General features: G+C 39.3%; 1 protein-coding gene across 1 annotated transcript in view; it reads right to left on the reverse strand.

Moving 5' to 3' along the window:
• The window catches only part of LOC124401014 (copine-8), a 140,564-nt gene that overhangs the window by 87,180 nt on the left and 36,794 nt on the right, over window positions 1-16,590 (reverse strand). The window contains exons 2-4 of the mRNA XM_046872901.1: window positions 14,461-14,501; window positions 7,854-7,900; window positions 2,603-2,706 (exon numbers count right to left, since the gene is read on the reverse strand). Coding sequence (XP_046728857.1) covers window positions 2,603-2,706; window positions 7,854-7,900; window positions 14,461-14,501 — 192 coding nt within the window. The remainder of the gene's footprint in view (window positions 1-2,602; window positions 2,707-7,853; window positions 7,901-14,460; window positions 14,502-16,590) is intronic.

The following is a 16,590-nucleotide window of genomic DNA, read 5'->3' on the forward strand; positions in this document are numbered from 1 at the left end:
TGTCAAGTGGTAGAAACTGACAATGCATTTTTATCTATTTGACATTCAAATGAAAGGCAATATGGATGTATTGTCTTTTGTAAAACAAATCTTCGACTATTTGGTGTCACCCCAAATATATATATCCTTAAAACATTTAAATGGAAATCTACACCGTTAATTTGAAACAAAAGCTTTGGAAAACACAATGGAAAAGGCTGATTAAGTGATGCAGCAGGCAAAACTACCATCTAGAAATCTAGGGCCAAATAGAGCTACAGACATGCTGTCAATTAATCAAAACAACAGCTAAACTGCAAACATTCTGTTAACCTCAAAATCAAAGGGACAAAAGGTCAAAAGTTCCTGTCGATGGCTACTGAAACAGATTCAATTCCATCCAGGTTATGTGTAGTGAGAATAAAATGCCTGACGCAGCAGTGGAAAAATGCACTCAATAGGTTAATTAATTCAGAGTCAGTGCTCTCATTCAAGTGCATAGAGTAATATAGTTATACCTTTTCAGCTATGTAGATTATATTATGGCATTATCAATCAAGCTGCACCTTTTTTGTACAGTAACTTGTAACTATACACACATGTTCACAAGTGTGAACACACACATGCACACACAGATTTATGTCTAGTGATACAAGCATGTAGATGTAATACATGACTTGAGAGACATAAAGGCACATACATAGAGAGAGAGGGAGAAAGAGAGACAGAGAAAGTGAAAATCTGTCGGATCATATAACCAGTGCACTAATCACAGCAGATTGGAGTGTGCTGTGCACCCACATGCTCGCCCGAGCCTCCAGGGAAAGACACCCACCCACACACACTCTCACATACCCAAACTAACAGCTCCCCATTTACACTCCAAGTCTGACTAGGCCATATAATTTCTTTTCCTCTTGGCTATTTATAGTCCAGTGCTCTTGTGACTCAGTTACTTCTGCATCCGTGCGGACCAAACCGCTGAATCTTTGACAAATTACATCACAAGTGAACATTTAACACCCTGTACTACTTTAAAAGTTTGCTTTAGCAGGTGAATCACTGTTGCTTTGGATCTGTTGTGCAGTACGACTGATTAAGTGCAACAGGTGTGGGGTCCCATTCTAAATGTATTCGGAAAAAGGAAATACTGCTGCCATTTAGAAAAGTGTTTCTAATATCTGAGTGCAATTCCTTGGAGCTGATGTTTCTCTGACATTTACTGTACAAAATCCTGGCTATTAAAGTACAGGCATCATGAATCACCATTTCTGTTGTGTCACAAGGAAGGGGAGACTAAGAATTACAGTCAACACCTTTCAGGTGAAATTACTGTATACAATAAACATGCAATGATTCACATTTTCCAGTCAGATGGAGAAAGTACAATGTACTGTGTAAGTTTACTTTTGTGTTTTTGTTTTTTGAGCAAGCCTGTGCCTGTGCCTGTGATTGTGGCAAGGAAAAACTGACTTAGGATGGTATGAGGAAGAAACTCTGAGGAACCATCCTCATTTGGGTGACACCAAGAGTGTGATTATAAATACAGTGTGTGACAATTTTCTTCACTATTTATTTTTTAGACAACATTTTACTTTCACATTTTTACACAAATATCTGTACTTTCTACTTCTTACATTTTCAAAACAGGCCCGTTACTTTAGTTAAATTCATTTAAATGGCATTAATTGTATTAATGCGCCCATTTTATTTGACCATTTTTATTAAAAAATATGAATACATATAAAGGAGGCTAAATTAAAATCTTCAGCGCGGGCACAAGTTTGTTTATGACGTCCTTTCTTTAATCAGCTATACATACTGTATATATATGGAAAAAAAAAAACTCCACCGAAATGTTTTTATAATCAGTAAACATTTGTTTACTGATGTGCGAAGTCTAAAATCCCCATAATCCGCCATGATGCACACAATTAACCCTCTGGCAATCGGAAAAAAATATTTTTAATCGATTGACAGCCCTAATATTAATATGAAGTGACATCCAGTTACCAGCGTCACGCTAAAACAGGTAGTAGTAAAGGCTACTTTTTACTTAAGTACATGTCAGAGCCCAAACTTCTTTACTTTAACTTGAGTAAAAAAATATAGTCAGTACTTCAACTTCTACCTGAGTATTTTAAAACATGATTATCTTTGCTTCTACTTAAGTGAAGGATGTGTAGACTTTGGCTACCTCTGCATATACAGTAATCCCCTGTTTTACCGCAGTTCGAATCTCGTGACCCAGGTTTATCGCGGATAGTGCGATAGACCAAAAAACTTATAATTGTTTTAATGGAGTTTTATGTTTAAATAATGAAATTTATTAATAAAAAAATTATTAATAATTATAAAATGAAGTAAAATGTTAACACAGTAGAGTACTGTACACATAAAATCGCATTTTTGGGGTGGCTTCCGTTTATCGCGGGCGGTTTTGGAACGTAACCACTGGGATAAACGGGGATTACTGTATGTACTGCAGCAAGGTGAAGTTCTGTTTTCCAGTTATTCCATAAATGCCAATGTATGAACTGCTAGTTCCCAAAACAGGCTCATAAATACAAAAACATTGGTGCGTGAACACACACAAACGCACACACACACAAATGGTACTCACAGATCAAAACGAAGATTCTGTCTCTCTTCAAAGAAATAGTCCAGAATGAACTTGCGCACAAAGTCTGGGTTTAGTGTGTTATCTATGATTTCCGTCCTCCCAAACTGAAAGATAAAAACAGAGCGACATAGTCAGCGATCGATGTAAGCACAATCCACCAAGATTTGTTTGAAATTAAACATAACAGGTCAGCGTATTCCAGGTGAAAATTTTCAAAGGTACAGCAGGTTACAGCAGCAGATGTTCAAAATTAAACATAATATAAAGAGACACACTTGTATGTATGCTGGAACAATGTGCAAAAATGCCTTTGAGAAGCACTGAACTAAGCAGAATATTGATGATCAAAATGTTTAGTTTCTAAGAAGTGGTACATTCAATCAAAAAATAAATAAAGTAAGTACAAGAACTGGAAAAGAATATACAGTATATCATACCCAATAAAATCCCAATATATGGGCTGTTATAATTGTTATTTTTTTAAATCACATAAAATTACTGTTTATACTGGTCTATCACTATAAATGGTTTTAGCCATTTTTTTTGATGAGACCAGTGCTTAATGTTTTGCCTGGAATTTAGAATTTCCTTTATTCTCTGTTTCCAATATGTAATTTTTCTTAATACTTAATACTGTAACTTTCAACCTGCATACAGCTCTGCTGGTCTTGTCTAAGCTCAACCCATATTTTCTGTTTTGATGTGTAGTATAGTAATGGTAATTACATCAGTGTAATTACCTCCCTTAATATCAATTGTCTGTATAGACCACCATCAGCCGATAATATTTTTTATTACATTTTTTTATAAAACCCTTAAAGAATGCGAGCAGACAAAGAACATAAAATCTTTCGATGGGAATATCTGATCATAATTTTGAGAGGACTCAAAAAAAATGTAATGAATAATTTTGCCCTTCAGCAGATTAACTGGTCAAGTCTTCTGCATTGTGAGAATATTAGGATTTGTAATTATATGTTTCTAACAACTATTAATTAAATATTTTCTTTTACGAGGAAGGTTAAAAATAAATCTAGACAAAAGATGACATTACCCTGGCTCAAGGATGCCCTTTGGCAACAAATAAAGGAGCGAGACTTTGCATTGAAAAGGGCACTTAAATCAGGACATAGTAACAATAGGCACATTTTTATGTCCTTAACAAATAAAGTAATGAGATATAAGAAAGGCTAAAGCTTATTTTTATCAAAATAATTGATGATGCAAGAGGTAATGGGAAGATTATTTGGAAAAATCTTAATAAACTGACTGGAAGAAATATTTAACAGTAGTCGAAGTGAAATAAAATAAAAAAATGAATGGAATTTTAATTCAGGATCAGGAAAGGTTAGCAAACATTTTTTATGTTATTTTTAGAAATTCAGTTGAGAAACTGTCAAAGTCTTTCATCTAAAAATATTGTGTGTAGTCCAATTAATCATAATAAACCAACTTTTGGAATATATGAAATATCTGAATTTAAAGATATAAATATTCAAAGTTTATGTAGAGCCTCAGAAGCATGCATATGGATTAGATGCACAATGTATTTATTGGAAGACGCTATAGTGTGGATGTAGGCTGGATGTAGACTGATTAGTATATTACCTACAATTGCTGAGTAGGTATTTTATTACCTAAAGTGGCTGAGAAATGGGTAACAAAACAGCTGATTACTTACTTGAATAACGGTCAAACCCCTTTGCGTTCAATGCAATTTGGATTTCGATTTAATCATTCAACTGACCCTGCAAATTGTTGTCATCTTGTTAACCATGAAGTACTCCTATTAAAGCTCACTCTTTTTAACTTTTTTTCTGTTGAAGCTATTAAATGGGTGACTTCTTACTTAGCGAATAGGAGGCAAAGTGTGCATCTTGGTCAATCAATGTAACAAAATTTTCATATTGGAGTTCCTCGAGGATCAATTCTGGGCCCTATCCTGTTTAGTCTGTATATAAATTATATACTTGCCACTAGTCTGTCCATCTGTTAGTATTTGAATGTATGCTGATGACACAGTTCCCCTTCAGGAAGTTGAGCTGCATCAACAACGTTTTGGGAAGGCCTCTGTGTTAACCACATGTGTAATCCATCCAACGAAAAGGGGTGACCACGAAGCTATAAAAAGCACGTGCGGTGGAGACGGCACTAGCCTCTGTTTTTTCAGGAAGTGCACTGTGTGTGTCTGCTATAAGAGGACAGGTAACTACTGGTAAGCGGTAAAAATAAAAAAAAGTCCTGGTGGCCACTGAAAGGAACCTGTGTCTCACCCTGTCAGATCTTTCTGACAGAGACAGAGCCATTCTGTGGGACGCCGTCGTGGTGCCGATTTGCCTTTTTGGCAACGGTCGTCGACAGGTTTCAGGAGGCAAAAAGGTAGCTTTTCCTCCCATGTCCCTCTCATGGGGCTGCTCGGCTGGCACAGGCCCAGCACAAGTGGGCAGCATGAGGCCCAGAGACAGCCACTCACCACTCACTTTCCCCCAGTCAGGGATCCTGGGCGGCCAAGCAATCCTGATCTTCAGGACTCTGGGAATTTCGCTGTACGACCTCTCTATACGGTGCCCATTCCTCCTCGGCACACTCAGGAGGTTGCCTCTTAACCCTGCCACATATGGTGTTTCAGGACTGCCCCAGCAACTCTAGGCACACCAGAGGTCAGTCTCAAGAGACTGATTCCATTAAGAGAACCTGTTAGCCTGGAAATGCCTGCCAGACGTGTCTCAATGGGTCCTGCACACTGTAGAGAAAGACTACACGATTCAGTTCAAGTCCCGCACACTGGGTTCAACGGGGTATGTCCCACTTTGGTGGGAACCGAGCAGGCTCTGGTTATGGAACAAGAAGTGAACACTCTCTTAAGAAAGGAGGCCTTTGAGGTGCTCCCTCCGCTAGACAAAGTCCGAGTTCTACAGGCGGTACTTTGTAATTTCCAAAAAGGATTGTGTCCTATTCTGGATCGGTGTCAGCTGAATCTGTCACTAATGAGGCACACGTTCAGGATGCTTACCTTGAAACAGTTTGTGTCCCAAATAAGGTCTGAGGAGGTTCACCCTTCACAAAGATTTCGGGGCATCTGTATACTGAACTATATCGATGACTTGTTGATATTAGCTCAATTAGAGATTTCAGCGGTCCGGCATCGAGATGTCGTTCTCGCCACATAAAGGAATTAGGGTTAAGTCTGAACGCCAAGAAAAGTGTACTTTCTCCCGTACAGAGAACCACCTATCTAGGCATAGTGTGGGATGCAACCATTATGCTCCAGTGGTGGCTCAGGGACAGAGGATTCTCCCAAAAGAGCAATCCACTCCACACAATTGAGGTCATGCTGCGAGCCTTACGGTCCTCTGACCCTGTGGTGAGAACCTGGGTTCCCTGTGTTGGGGGCTCCTTGTTGTCACGTAACGTCAACGACATATGCGTCCCTTACTGGGTGGGGGCGGTGTTAATGAGTAACCAAGGTCAGAGCCCTATCTTCTGTGACACATCAATTGGCTAGAGATACTGGCCATGCTTATGCCTCTGGGGCATTTTCTCTCAGACCTGAGAGGCCATCATGTGTTGATCCTTAGGGACAACACATCTGTGGTCTCCTACATCAACCATCAGGGAGGGTCTGCGATCTAGCCTCCTATACAAGCTGGCACGTCAGATCCTCCTGTGTGCCCAAGGAAAGCTACTCTCGGTGATGGCAGTACACATCATAGGGGCGCCTGAACCAGGGAGCGGACACTCTTTTAAGGCAAGGGCCGAGGCTTTGGTTGGTCCCTTGGTAGCTAGGCAGGCTATGGTTTGTGGACCTGGTAGCCGTTCTCAAGCACCCTCCCTGAAAGATTCCTCCCAGGAGGCATATTCTCTCTCATGCAGGGGGCACCTTTTTTTACCCTCGCAGCAGAGACCATTCTCCAATCCAGAGCTTTCTCTATGAGGAGGTCCTATGCCGCGAAATGGCACCTGTTTAATATGTGGTGCAAACGCCACCAATCGGATACAGTTAACTGCCCAGTCGGTTCAGTGCTGGAATTTCTTTATAAACAGTTCTTCCACCCTTAAAGTTATGTGTCCACTATTGCAGCTTTATGTGGTCCACTTGCTGAGAAGTCGCTGGGCAGGAACCCGTTGGTAACACGTTTCCATGATGGTACCCGGAGGCTGAGGACTCAGGTGCAACCTAGAGTGCCGGCGTGGCACCTGGCCGAAGCCCTTCTAACCCTTGCCTGAGGTGCTCTTAAAATTACTGACAGTTAAGATTTTTTCTGCTGGCCATCGCTCCCTGGAGACAGGGGGACCTTCAGGCCCTCTCCATGGCCCCTTCTCTCTTGGAGTTTACCCCAGGCATGGCCAGTGACTTTCTCTTTCCCAGGCCGGGGTATGTTCCCAAGGTGCCCTCAGTTGCCCCACGACCCGTTGTGCTCCAGGCATTCTGTACTCCTCCCTTTCAGGCCCCTGGAAAGGTGTGGCCTTCCTCATTTTATGTAGTCATGTGACTTGATAAATAAGCCACAATGCATCATTTAAAATGCACCTTTAATTCATTCTACACTTTAATCCTATTGTCATTATTTCACACCAAACACATCTTTCGTTAATTTCTTTTTTATAGAAGCAATGTTTTTTAAAGTAAAAAATATTCAAAGTAAAAAAAATTATTGGTGTAAATACAAGTAACTATAGAAATACACAGACATTCCTGTATTGCTAAATTATAATTCTTCCATTCTATTAGACAAAATTGTAGCTTTCTTATTTGCTGACCTGCTTTCATTCCTAATTAGGTAATAGGTAATTATTGCTTAACAAATTTGTATGAATCAGTTAAGGTAGAAAAATACAACATCATGTATTGCCAGTGTTAAACAGCAGAATTTGGCTACACTGAAATGTCTGTTTTGCCCAAGGCTGTGCGACTTCCAGTGCATGTTATCCATTACAAGGACCTATAATATTCCAGCTTAATCATTTTATTCCCCATGTAATATATCATGACACTGGCTGTACTGGCACAGAAGACTGTAAAATAGCAGATGATCTGAGTCATTTGGGCCATACTCAGCTTAATATTAAAGCTCATCTCCTTTGAGTAACTGATTGAGGTTTTTTCATTTACTGGCATTAACAGTTCTGTAGAAAAGCTAATGCTTCTTTTATTTAAAAAAAGAATATTAAAAGAGTATTTAGACTTTTATTTAGCAAAATATTCAACCATTTACATGCATCCATGTGGTGCCCATGATATAAAACTGACCTCTCTCCACTCCTTGTTGCCGATCCCTTGGGTGTACAGCACACAGACTGCAGGAGAAACAGAATTAATGTTTTAAAAAAAAGGAAACAGACAGAGAATAACTATTAAAAAGCTACATGCCGAAGATTGTGCATTCCTTCCTTTACATTCATTCCTTTCTTTACATATTAATACTGTACACTATGGAATTAAAGCAAGTCATGAGCTGCAACTGGTATCCTGCAGCCGTACATTGTTTTACCAGATGCCAATTAAAATAATTACTATCAACTGCATTTGAATTCCCTGAAATAAATAAATGTGCTTCCAAATAACTGAAAGTGGTGAAATGTAAAGCAGAGTTTTATTCCAGATGGCAACTGAAAGTAAGACAAAGACAGACAGACAGACAGAACAAAATCAAGAAAACAAGCACGAAAGAAAGAAAGAAAGAAAGAAAGAAAGAAAGAAAGAAAGAAAGAAAGAAAGAAAGCTTTGAGATCTTTCAGATAGAAAAGATATATGTATTTATCTTAGATTAATTGAATATTCATATTGTAAATAAGCATTTTTTATTAAAACATTAGCTCGCTTAATATGTGAATTTACTATAAACACTAATCCATTGAATAAACAATAAACAATAAACAATAACTAAATAAGGAGTCAAACATGAATGACACTGAAATGTCAAAATTTTGTCTAATTCAGCTTGATGTAATGGAAGTATAATGAGGGAATAGGATAAATAAAATAAAAAAATAAATAAAAAAAAACAACAGAGATCAACCGTTAGCTATGAACAATATATAGCTTTCCACTCGTTGCGTCTGAAGTGTTTGAGAGTGCTAATATTTCCCTTTACCTGAGGAGCTTTGTCCAGTTTATAAGGGGAACATTGTGCATATGTGTGTGTGTGTGTGTGTGTGTGTGTGTGTGTGTTTGTGTGCGTGTGCGTGTGTGTGTGTTTGAATGAAAAGAAAAGCATAAAGGGACAATCAGCAGGAAGGACTGAGTGGTTTTATACATGGAATTGAAGCTAAAAAAAAAAAAAACTCAAATTGTGAAAAACCAAACTTGGGCATGCTGGAATGAAAGCATTGGTGTTTTTAACATCCAGCCGTCTCATCTGTGACCCCATGGCCGGCCATGGATAGTTTTGTTAATACTGAGAGATTGAAGTACCAGCAGTCAGCATTAACAAGGCTGAAGCTCAGCACAAATGCCCACTCTGATGAATGTACATCCATAAAACTCGTGCTTATGGTTAATAGGCTTATGAAACATCTTTTTAAATATCCATGCTCTCCTTGAAGGATGATAGTCTTTTGTTTTGTTCTTGCTTCTCCTACGATTCACATCTGTGCTCTTTGTCCTTTTCCTAGTCTGATTAATGTAATCATATGATCTGAGCCTCTGTGGCTGACTTGCACAACTCAAGAAAAAAGTATATAAGTATATTATTGACACAAAAATGTCTACACATAAATTTTGGAAATGTTGCAAACAATTTAAAGGAACAAACTAGCAACCACTGAGCAAGCTAACATGGATGGAGTTTTGGCATTTTGTGTACTATATAACTATATACAGTGAGAAAAATAAGTATTTGAACACCCTGCTATTTTGCAAGTTCTCCCACTTAGAAATCATCGAGGGGTCTGAAATTGTCATCGTAGGTGCATGTCCACTCTGAGTGACATAATCTAAAAAAAAAATCCAGAAATCACAATGTATGATTTTTTAACTATTTATTTGTATGATATAGCTGCAAATAAGTATTTAAACACCTGAGAAAGTCAATGTTAATATTTGGTACAGCAGCCTTTGTTTGCAATTTTAGAGGTCAAACGTTTCCTGTAGTTTTTCACCAGGTTTGCACACACTGCAGGAGGAATTTTGGCCCACTCCTCCACACAGATCTCTAGATCAGTCAGGTTTCTGGCCTGTCGCTGAGAAACACGGAGTTTGAGCTCCCTCCAAAGATTTTCTATTGGGTTTAGGTCTGGAGACTGGCTAGGCCACGCCAGAACCTTGATATGCTTCTTACAGAGCCACTCCTTGGTTATCCTGGCTGTGTGCTTCGGGTCATTGTCATGTTGGAAGACCCAGCCTCGACCCATCTTCAATGCTCTAACTGAGAGAAGGAGGTTGTTCCCCAAAATCTCGCAATACATGGCCCGGTCATCCTCTCCTTAATACAGTGCAGTCGCCCTGTCCCATGTGCAGAAAAACACCCCAAAGCATGATGCTACCACCCCATGCTTCACAGTAGGGATGGTGTTCTTGGGATGGTACTCATCATTCTTCTTCCTCCAAACACGTTTAGTGGAATTATGACCCAAAAGTTCTATTTTGGTCTCATCTGACCACATGACTTTCTCCCATGACTCCTCTGGATCATCCAAATGGTCATTGGCAAACTTAAGGCGTGCCTGGACATGTGCTGGTTTAAGCAGGGGAACCTTCCATGCCATGCATGATTTCAAACCATGGCGTCTTAGTGTATTACCAACAGTAACCTTGGAAGCGGTGGTCCCAGCTCTTTTCAGGTCATTGACCAGCTCCTCCCGTGTAGTTCTGGGCTGATTTCTCACCTTCCTTAGGATCATTGAGACCCCACGGTGAGATCTTGCATGGAGCCCCAGTCCGAGGAGATTGACAGTCATGTTTAGCTTCTTCCATTTTCTAATGATTGCTCCAACAGTGGACGCTTTTTCACCAAGCTGCTTGGCAATTTCTCCGTAGCCCTTTCCAGCCTTGTGGAGGTGTACAATTTTGTCTTTAGTGTCTTTGGACAGCTCTTTGGTCTTGGCCATGTTAGTAGTTGGATTCTTACTGATTGTATGGGGTGGACAGGTGTCTTTATGCAGCTAACGACCTCAAACAGGTGCATCTAATTTAGGATAATAAATGTAGTGGAGGTGGACATTTTAAAGGCAGACTAACAGGTCTTTGAGGGTCAGAATTCTAGTTGATAGACAGGTGTTCAAATACTTATTTGCAGCGCTATCATACAAATAAATAGTTTAAAAATCATATATTGTGATTTCTGGATTTTTTTTTTTTTTTAGATTATGTCTCTCACAGTGGACATGCACCTACGATGACAATTTCAGACCCCTCCATGATTTCTAAGTGGGAGAACTTGCAAAATAGCAGGGTGTTCAAATACTTATTTTCCTCACTGTATATGTATTTTCGGTTTTGGTGCCCATAGTTTTCTAGTTATTAAGAACTAGAGCAGTTTAAAGGTAAGATTTTCTCTAAAATTACTTTTGGCTTTAAACATGGACAAACAGCAAAAGCCAGCAATCAGCTTCAACATCTTTTGACTAACTTTTGATCATATTTGTAACCTGACATTCAAAATAAGTTAAATGGCAGTTAAATTACTCAAAACTTGACTGAAAGAAAGGCAGATAAAAGCTGTTCTTTTTCTAACTTCGCTCGGTGTCGCTCAGGAATCGCTTTGGGCGTGACCAACTACAGAAGCTCCTATGACACCATGTCTGTCTTGACAGACAGGTTGACCTGAGATCAGGCTCCGACCCCACCTTTACTTTGTAAGGTCGACCCCTACAATATCATTCGTGCTTTCTTGAAGCTTTTAACCTCTGTTTACGTGGCTGCGAGAGGGAGGCAGATGGGTGTGAGAAGTGCGAGACTGGCTCTCAGCTAGCAGCATGCTGACCAGCATCCAAAATCGGACGGCTCGGGACCATGGGAAAAGTTTCACCTGTTCTTTCCTTCCTGTCAGGAAGCTGGTGATCCACTGACAGGTGGCAGGGGGTATAGTAAACTTTAGGAGTTGGAGTAGAGAATTTCCTGGATTATTGTATTAAAAGCTAAACTGAAGTCGACAAACAGAATCCAGGCATATGTCCCTGGGCAGTCAAGGTGTTGCAGAATGTAGTGTAGCCCCGTGTTGACTGCGTCATTTAGCGATCTGTTTGCTCGGTAGGCAAACTGTAGTGGATCCAGCAGCTGTTCTGTTACATTCTTTAGGTGGGCCAATACCAGCTGCTCAAAGGTCTTCATGACGACAGATGTCAGAGCGACAGGCCTGTAGTCAATCAGTCTAGTGATGGAGGTTTTCTTGGGGACCCGGATGAGTTTAAAGCAGGAGTGGACCTCACACAGTTCCAGTGATCTGTGATCTGAGCCAGTTGGTCTGAAAGAGACACATCCTCTTCACATATCATGAGCGTAACTTGTGCTGGGAGGAGTTGTTAGAGGAGTTCCCAGGGGTGTGATGGGGTCAGTCAGTGGGCTGGGTTGGATGAAAGGTATGAAGATATTGTTCTTAAACCTGCAGTAGGTGTTGAGGTCATCAGCCAGGACTTTATTTGCTTTAATGGGGAGGGGTGGTCTCCTGTATTTTGTGATATCTTGCAGGCCTTTCCACACAGGTGCAGGCTCGTTAGCTGAAAACCTGCTTTTCAGAGTCGTATAGTTCCTGCTTTGCCTCACTGGTCCATCTCGTCACTGTTTTGACTACAGGCTTAGCAGATTTTAGATCTTATGCAGATTTTTCTGTATGTATGTTGGAACCAAGCAGTGATTGGAGTTCCCCAAGGCTGTCCAGGATACAAACACTTCAGCCTCACTTTTTACCCTGATTTGCCCATCACTCCGGAACAGGATAAATCTGGACTCATCAGACCACATGACGTTTTGTTTTTATTGCTTCAGAGTCTAGTCTTCATGCTCCTGAACAAACTGAAATCTTTTTTTTCTCTCTTTATTTTTTTCAAATAGTCTCAATTTCATGTGGAAATGCTCTTATTTTCAATAATAATGAAAGCCTACTATACTACTACTGTGTTTTTACTATTTGATTTCACCACAAGATCATTCAATATTTTTCCACCCACATTACTTTCTGAAGGATGAAGCTTCACCACTATCTTTCCAGGTTTTAATAATATGTTGGACAGTCTCAGCCCAATTGTTGTAGTTTCCCATTACTTGTGTTCTTTGCTTGATGCAGGTCAATAATTTGATCAAGGAAAATTAGAAGCCACTCACTGCATCAAGTAGGGTTAAATAACCTGTTGTCAGCTGAAACTGCTGTAATTATTCAATGGAAGCCTCTTATCTGTTTGGTTAGTTCAAGTAGGTGGGGACTTTATTTTGGCCTGGCAATGTACATAATATGATAATATAATGTAATACAAATAAATGTTCAAATTGGATTGCAATGTTTACACTGAATATAAACAGTTTTTTTGGAATCTGAAATTGGATTAAAATAATTCCGATTGCCTGAAGTGGCAGAATAAACAATTTAATGTATTTAAGAAAAATACCTCTTTATGCCTATTCCAGTATAGCCCTCATCTGATATTTAATGCCAGGCTTGCATGATTCGTTATATTCCTGTTCAAGGCAAATGTTGCCATAAGTTGGCCGCCCACCTTGTTTCTATATCTGCAGCCCTCACCACATGCACATCAAGATTAGTCACTGGAGCTCAAAGCACACTTCACACAATCACTGCACGAACAAAAAAGTTCAGTGACGCACTAAGGAAGTGTGTAAGAATTTTGTTTATGATGGAATCCTTACTTTATATGGGGGGTTGCTGCCTTGGATAACATGAGATAATGGCTGGTTGCTGGATCTGTCTGCGTAAGAGAGTTTCTGTGTGCATGCATCTCCAGCAACATCTGAGCCAGGTGAGTAGTGCAGAGCAGAAAAACATAAAAAATGTGCTGAAATAAAGCACCAATAAAAACAGAGTGTAATTTAATAAAAATGTACGCAATTCCCTACTTACCCATTGTAATGTTATTTTCACAAGGTAAACTGGCGTCTGGTTTTGCACTTGAGGCATTACTTTATTAAAGCTAACGAGAAAATCTATCCCACCCAAATATCTTTCTTGTAACAACAAACAACATTAAGCTACAGGAATCTTGATTTTTAAATTAAAATGACCATAAACACCTACACTACAAACTACAATAAAAATTACAGCATTATTCTATTGGCAAGTGAAGTCTGCACACATTATTCATTCTTATAAATCTAATAAAATAAAAAAGGAATACTGATGAAGACGTAAAGCTGAAACATATTAAATATGTTCTATTAAGTGAACCAACTGAACTGGTAACTGAACTGAACTGGGAACAATGTCTGCAAACTTTATACTTCAAAAGAGTTATGCAGGAGCCAGTGTTTCCACCTGCAAGACTAATCAACACAGAAGTGTGTAGTGCTTTCAATCATTTTCAAACTGCAACATCATCCACATAACTTGCACCTGTCCTGTATAATTACACCATCAAACATTGGAAGCATGGGGTTTACAAAAAAACTCTTCAGTGCCCAAGATGGCTGCCACATATTGGTGGCTCAGTAAGCTGTGATCAGAAGGTTGAATCATTGAGTAACAGTGTTAACCCTCAGCAAATTAAAAACATGATGAAAGGACTGAATTAGGTCTGAAGTAGACACTTTGAGGAATAAAAAAAGAGGTTTCAGGCTGAAATAGGCTTTATTAACTATACAGTTCATTTGTCTCATATCTCCAGCACAAAACTAAAGAAGTGAACAAAGTTTTTAAAAGAAGAAGAAGGACAAGAAGATACAGAAAGAGCATAATAGAATATAATCTTACTTGGATCTGATTTGGAGAAAGTGTCCATGTCGAGCAGATTTCTGTAGAAAGAGAAAAGGACACCTTTTTAATTACACAATATTTAACTTATAATTAATACACTAAATTGCCAAAAGATCGCAGACACCTGGTCATTCGTACGGTATGTGCTTTTTGAGCATCACAATCCACATTTAGGGGGTATGGGTGTAACAAGACAACGTTATGCCAGATAAAGGCAAGAGTTTATAAGCATCAACTATACTCATCTCTTGGCCTTCACAATCTAATTACCTGTGATTAGGACAGGAGGGAGCAGCCGTAAAACATGACATGACAGTATCAGGGGTGAACTGTGACACACACGCACGCACGCACGCAAAGACACTTAAAACCATACTGACAACATTCCAAACCTGCGCACACTCCCACACACACACACACACCCACGCACAGATATACCCACAGTCACCCACACACACGCTCAAAGACACACAGACACAAATAAAAACTATTGTTAGCATTGTTAACATGTGCACACACATACACACACACATAAAATATGAAAACAAAGTACATTTGACACAGAGTTTCACATTTCCAATACTTGCCATTGAAAATACTTATAGTGTTGCAAATACATCTGTTTTGTCCGAAACACAAAAAGACGTCAAGTTCCCTCTTAAACACAACCCTAGTCTGGGATACTGTAATGTGTGTGTATGTGTGAGTATGTGTGAGTGTGTGATGTCTTCCCACCCTGTGGGTTAGTACATGAGGCATTCGTGCTAACAGGCTTCTGGCACTGCGGGAGCAGAGGAGGTGACTAAATGAGGAGACAGAGTTCTCCGTTTGGTCCTGATTTGGGCCTCAGCCAGGTGAGGACATCCATTACGAACATCTACATTTACTCAGCATACTGGAAACACCAAATGAGCTTAATGATGTCGAATGCACGCAGCAGAAACACTTTACAGACCATTTTGTTATTTGATATTTTATGAGGAAAACCATAAGGACCTACATTTACTCCATACACCACCAACAGAGATGATGTCGGAGACACACTAAATTTAAAAGCCATTTTCACTTGATTTCTAGCAATCGTCACTAAAGTAGAAACAGGCCCGAGCTGCAATGCGCCATGCATCAATTGTACCCTGTCAGACTTGTACTGCTGATGGGACGAAAAAAAAATTCAATATTTACACAGTATTTGCATCATTCCCATTCGTTCCCTATGAACATTAATTAATGGGTCACAGTCACATTGCCTGCCTCATCATTTTGTTTACAAATACATTTTTGGAGATATATAAAGTGGCATTTTTTAATATTTTTATCTCTGGTAGACCTCAGCCAGTTGGATTGTGTAAAAGTCGCAGGTGGATTATTCAGCTTTGGATTATCACAGTGCCTTCTGCCTGACAGGAGAAATAGACTTGCAGGCTGTAATTTCTAATGCTGCTAAAGATGTATTAAGGTGCTTTCACACCTAATTATCTATTTACCAAGTCTGAATCAGAATGAAATTGATACTTTTGATTTGCTTCGCTATTTAGTTTGGTTTTGTTTCACAAGCTAAATGCAACTGAACAAAATGACAAGCAAAATACACTGGCAATTAAAATATTGGCTCAGCAATACAGGGCTGGAAAAGGTACAAAACAGGGATGAAAGGAAACAAATCATTGCCAAGTGTGCATAAAAATTAAAAATCACCACAGAAAACCAATATTTTGCACTACATAAGCTATTTTACATTATTTATAAGCATTTTATTAATTATATACTACATTTATTCTTTTTTTTTCTCATCATTCCATCAACATCTGCAGCTTATCATTTGCCTCATTCTGAGATACAGTGCAATGCTCAGTTTATTAGCCTGCAACTTAAAATCCACAAAAGTTTAGTTGATTATTTGAAACTTGACCATTAGTTTCGGTCCATATGTAAATGTTAAGGCTCACCACTATCATTAAAAAGCGGAAAATTCAACAGAGCTCAGTTCCAATGGATTAAACCCTGCATATTTTAAAAGTACCCGAGCTAAACCTGTGATTTGCAATGCTTACAAATCACCAGGGACGTCATTTCAACATATGAGATAGAGTCAGTTGGGTCGAAGCTGCAGATGTGTATGTGTTT

This window comes from Silurus meridionalis, chromosome 18 (genome assembly GCF_014805685.1).
Source record: "Silurus meridionalis isolate SWU-2019-XX chromosome 18, ASM1480568v1, whole genome shotgun sequence".
Taxonomy (NCBI): domain Eukaryota; kingdom Metazoa; phylum Chordata; class Actinopteri; order Siluriformes; family Siluridae; genus Silurus; species Silurus meridionalis.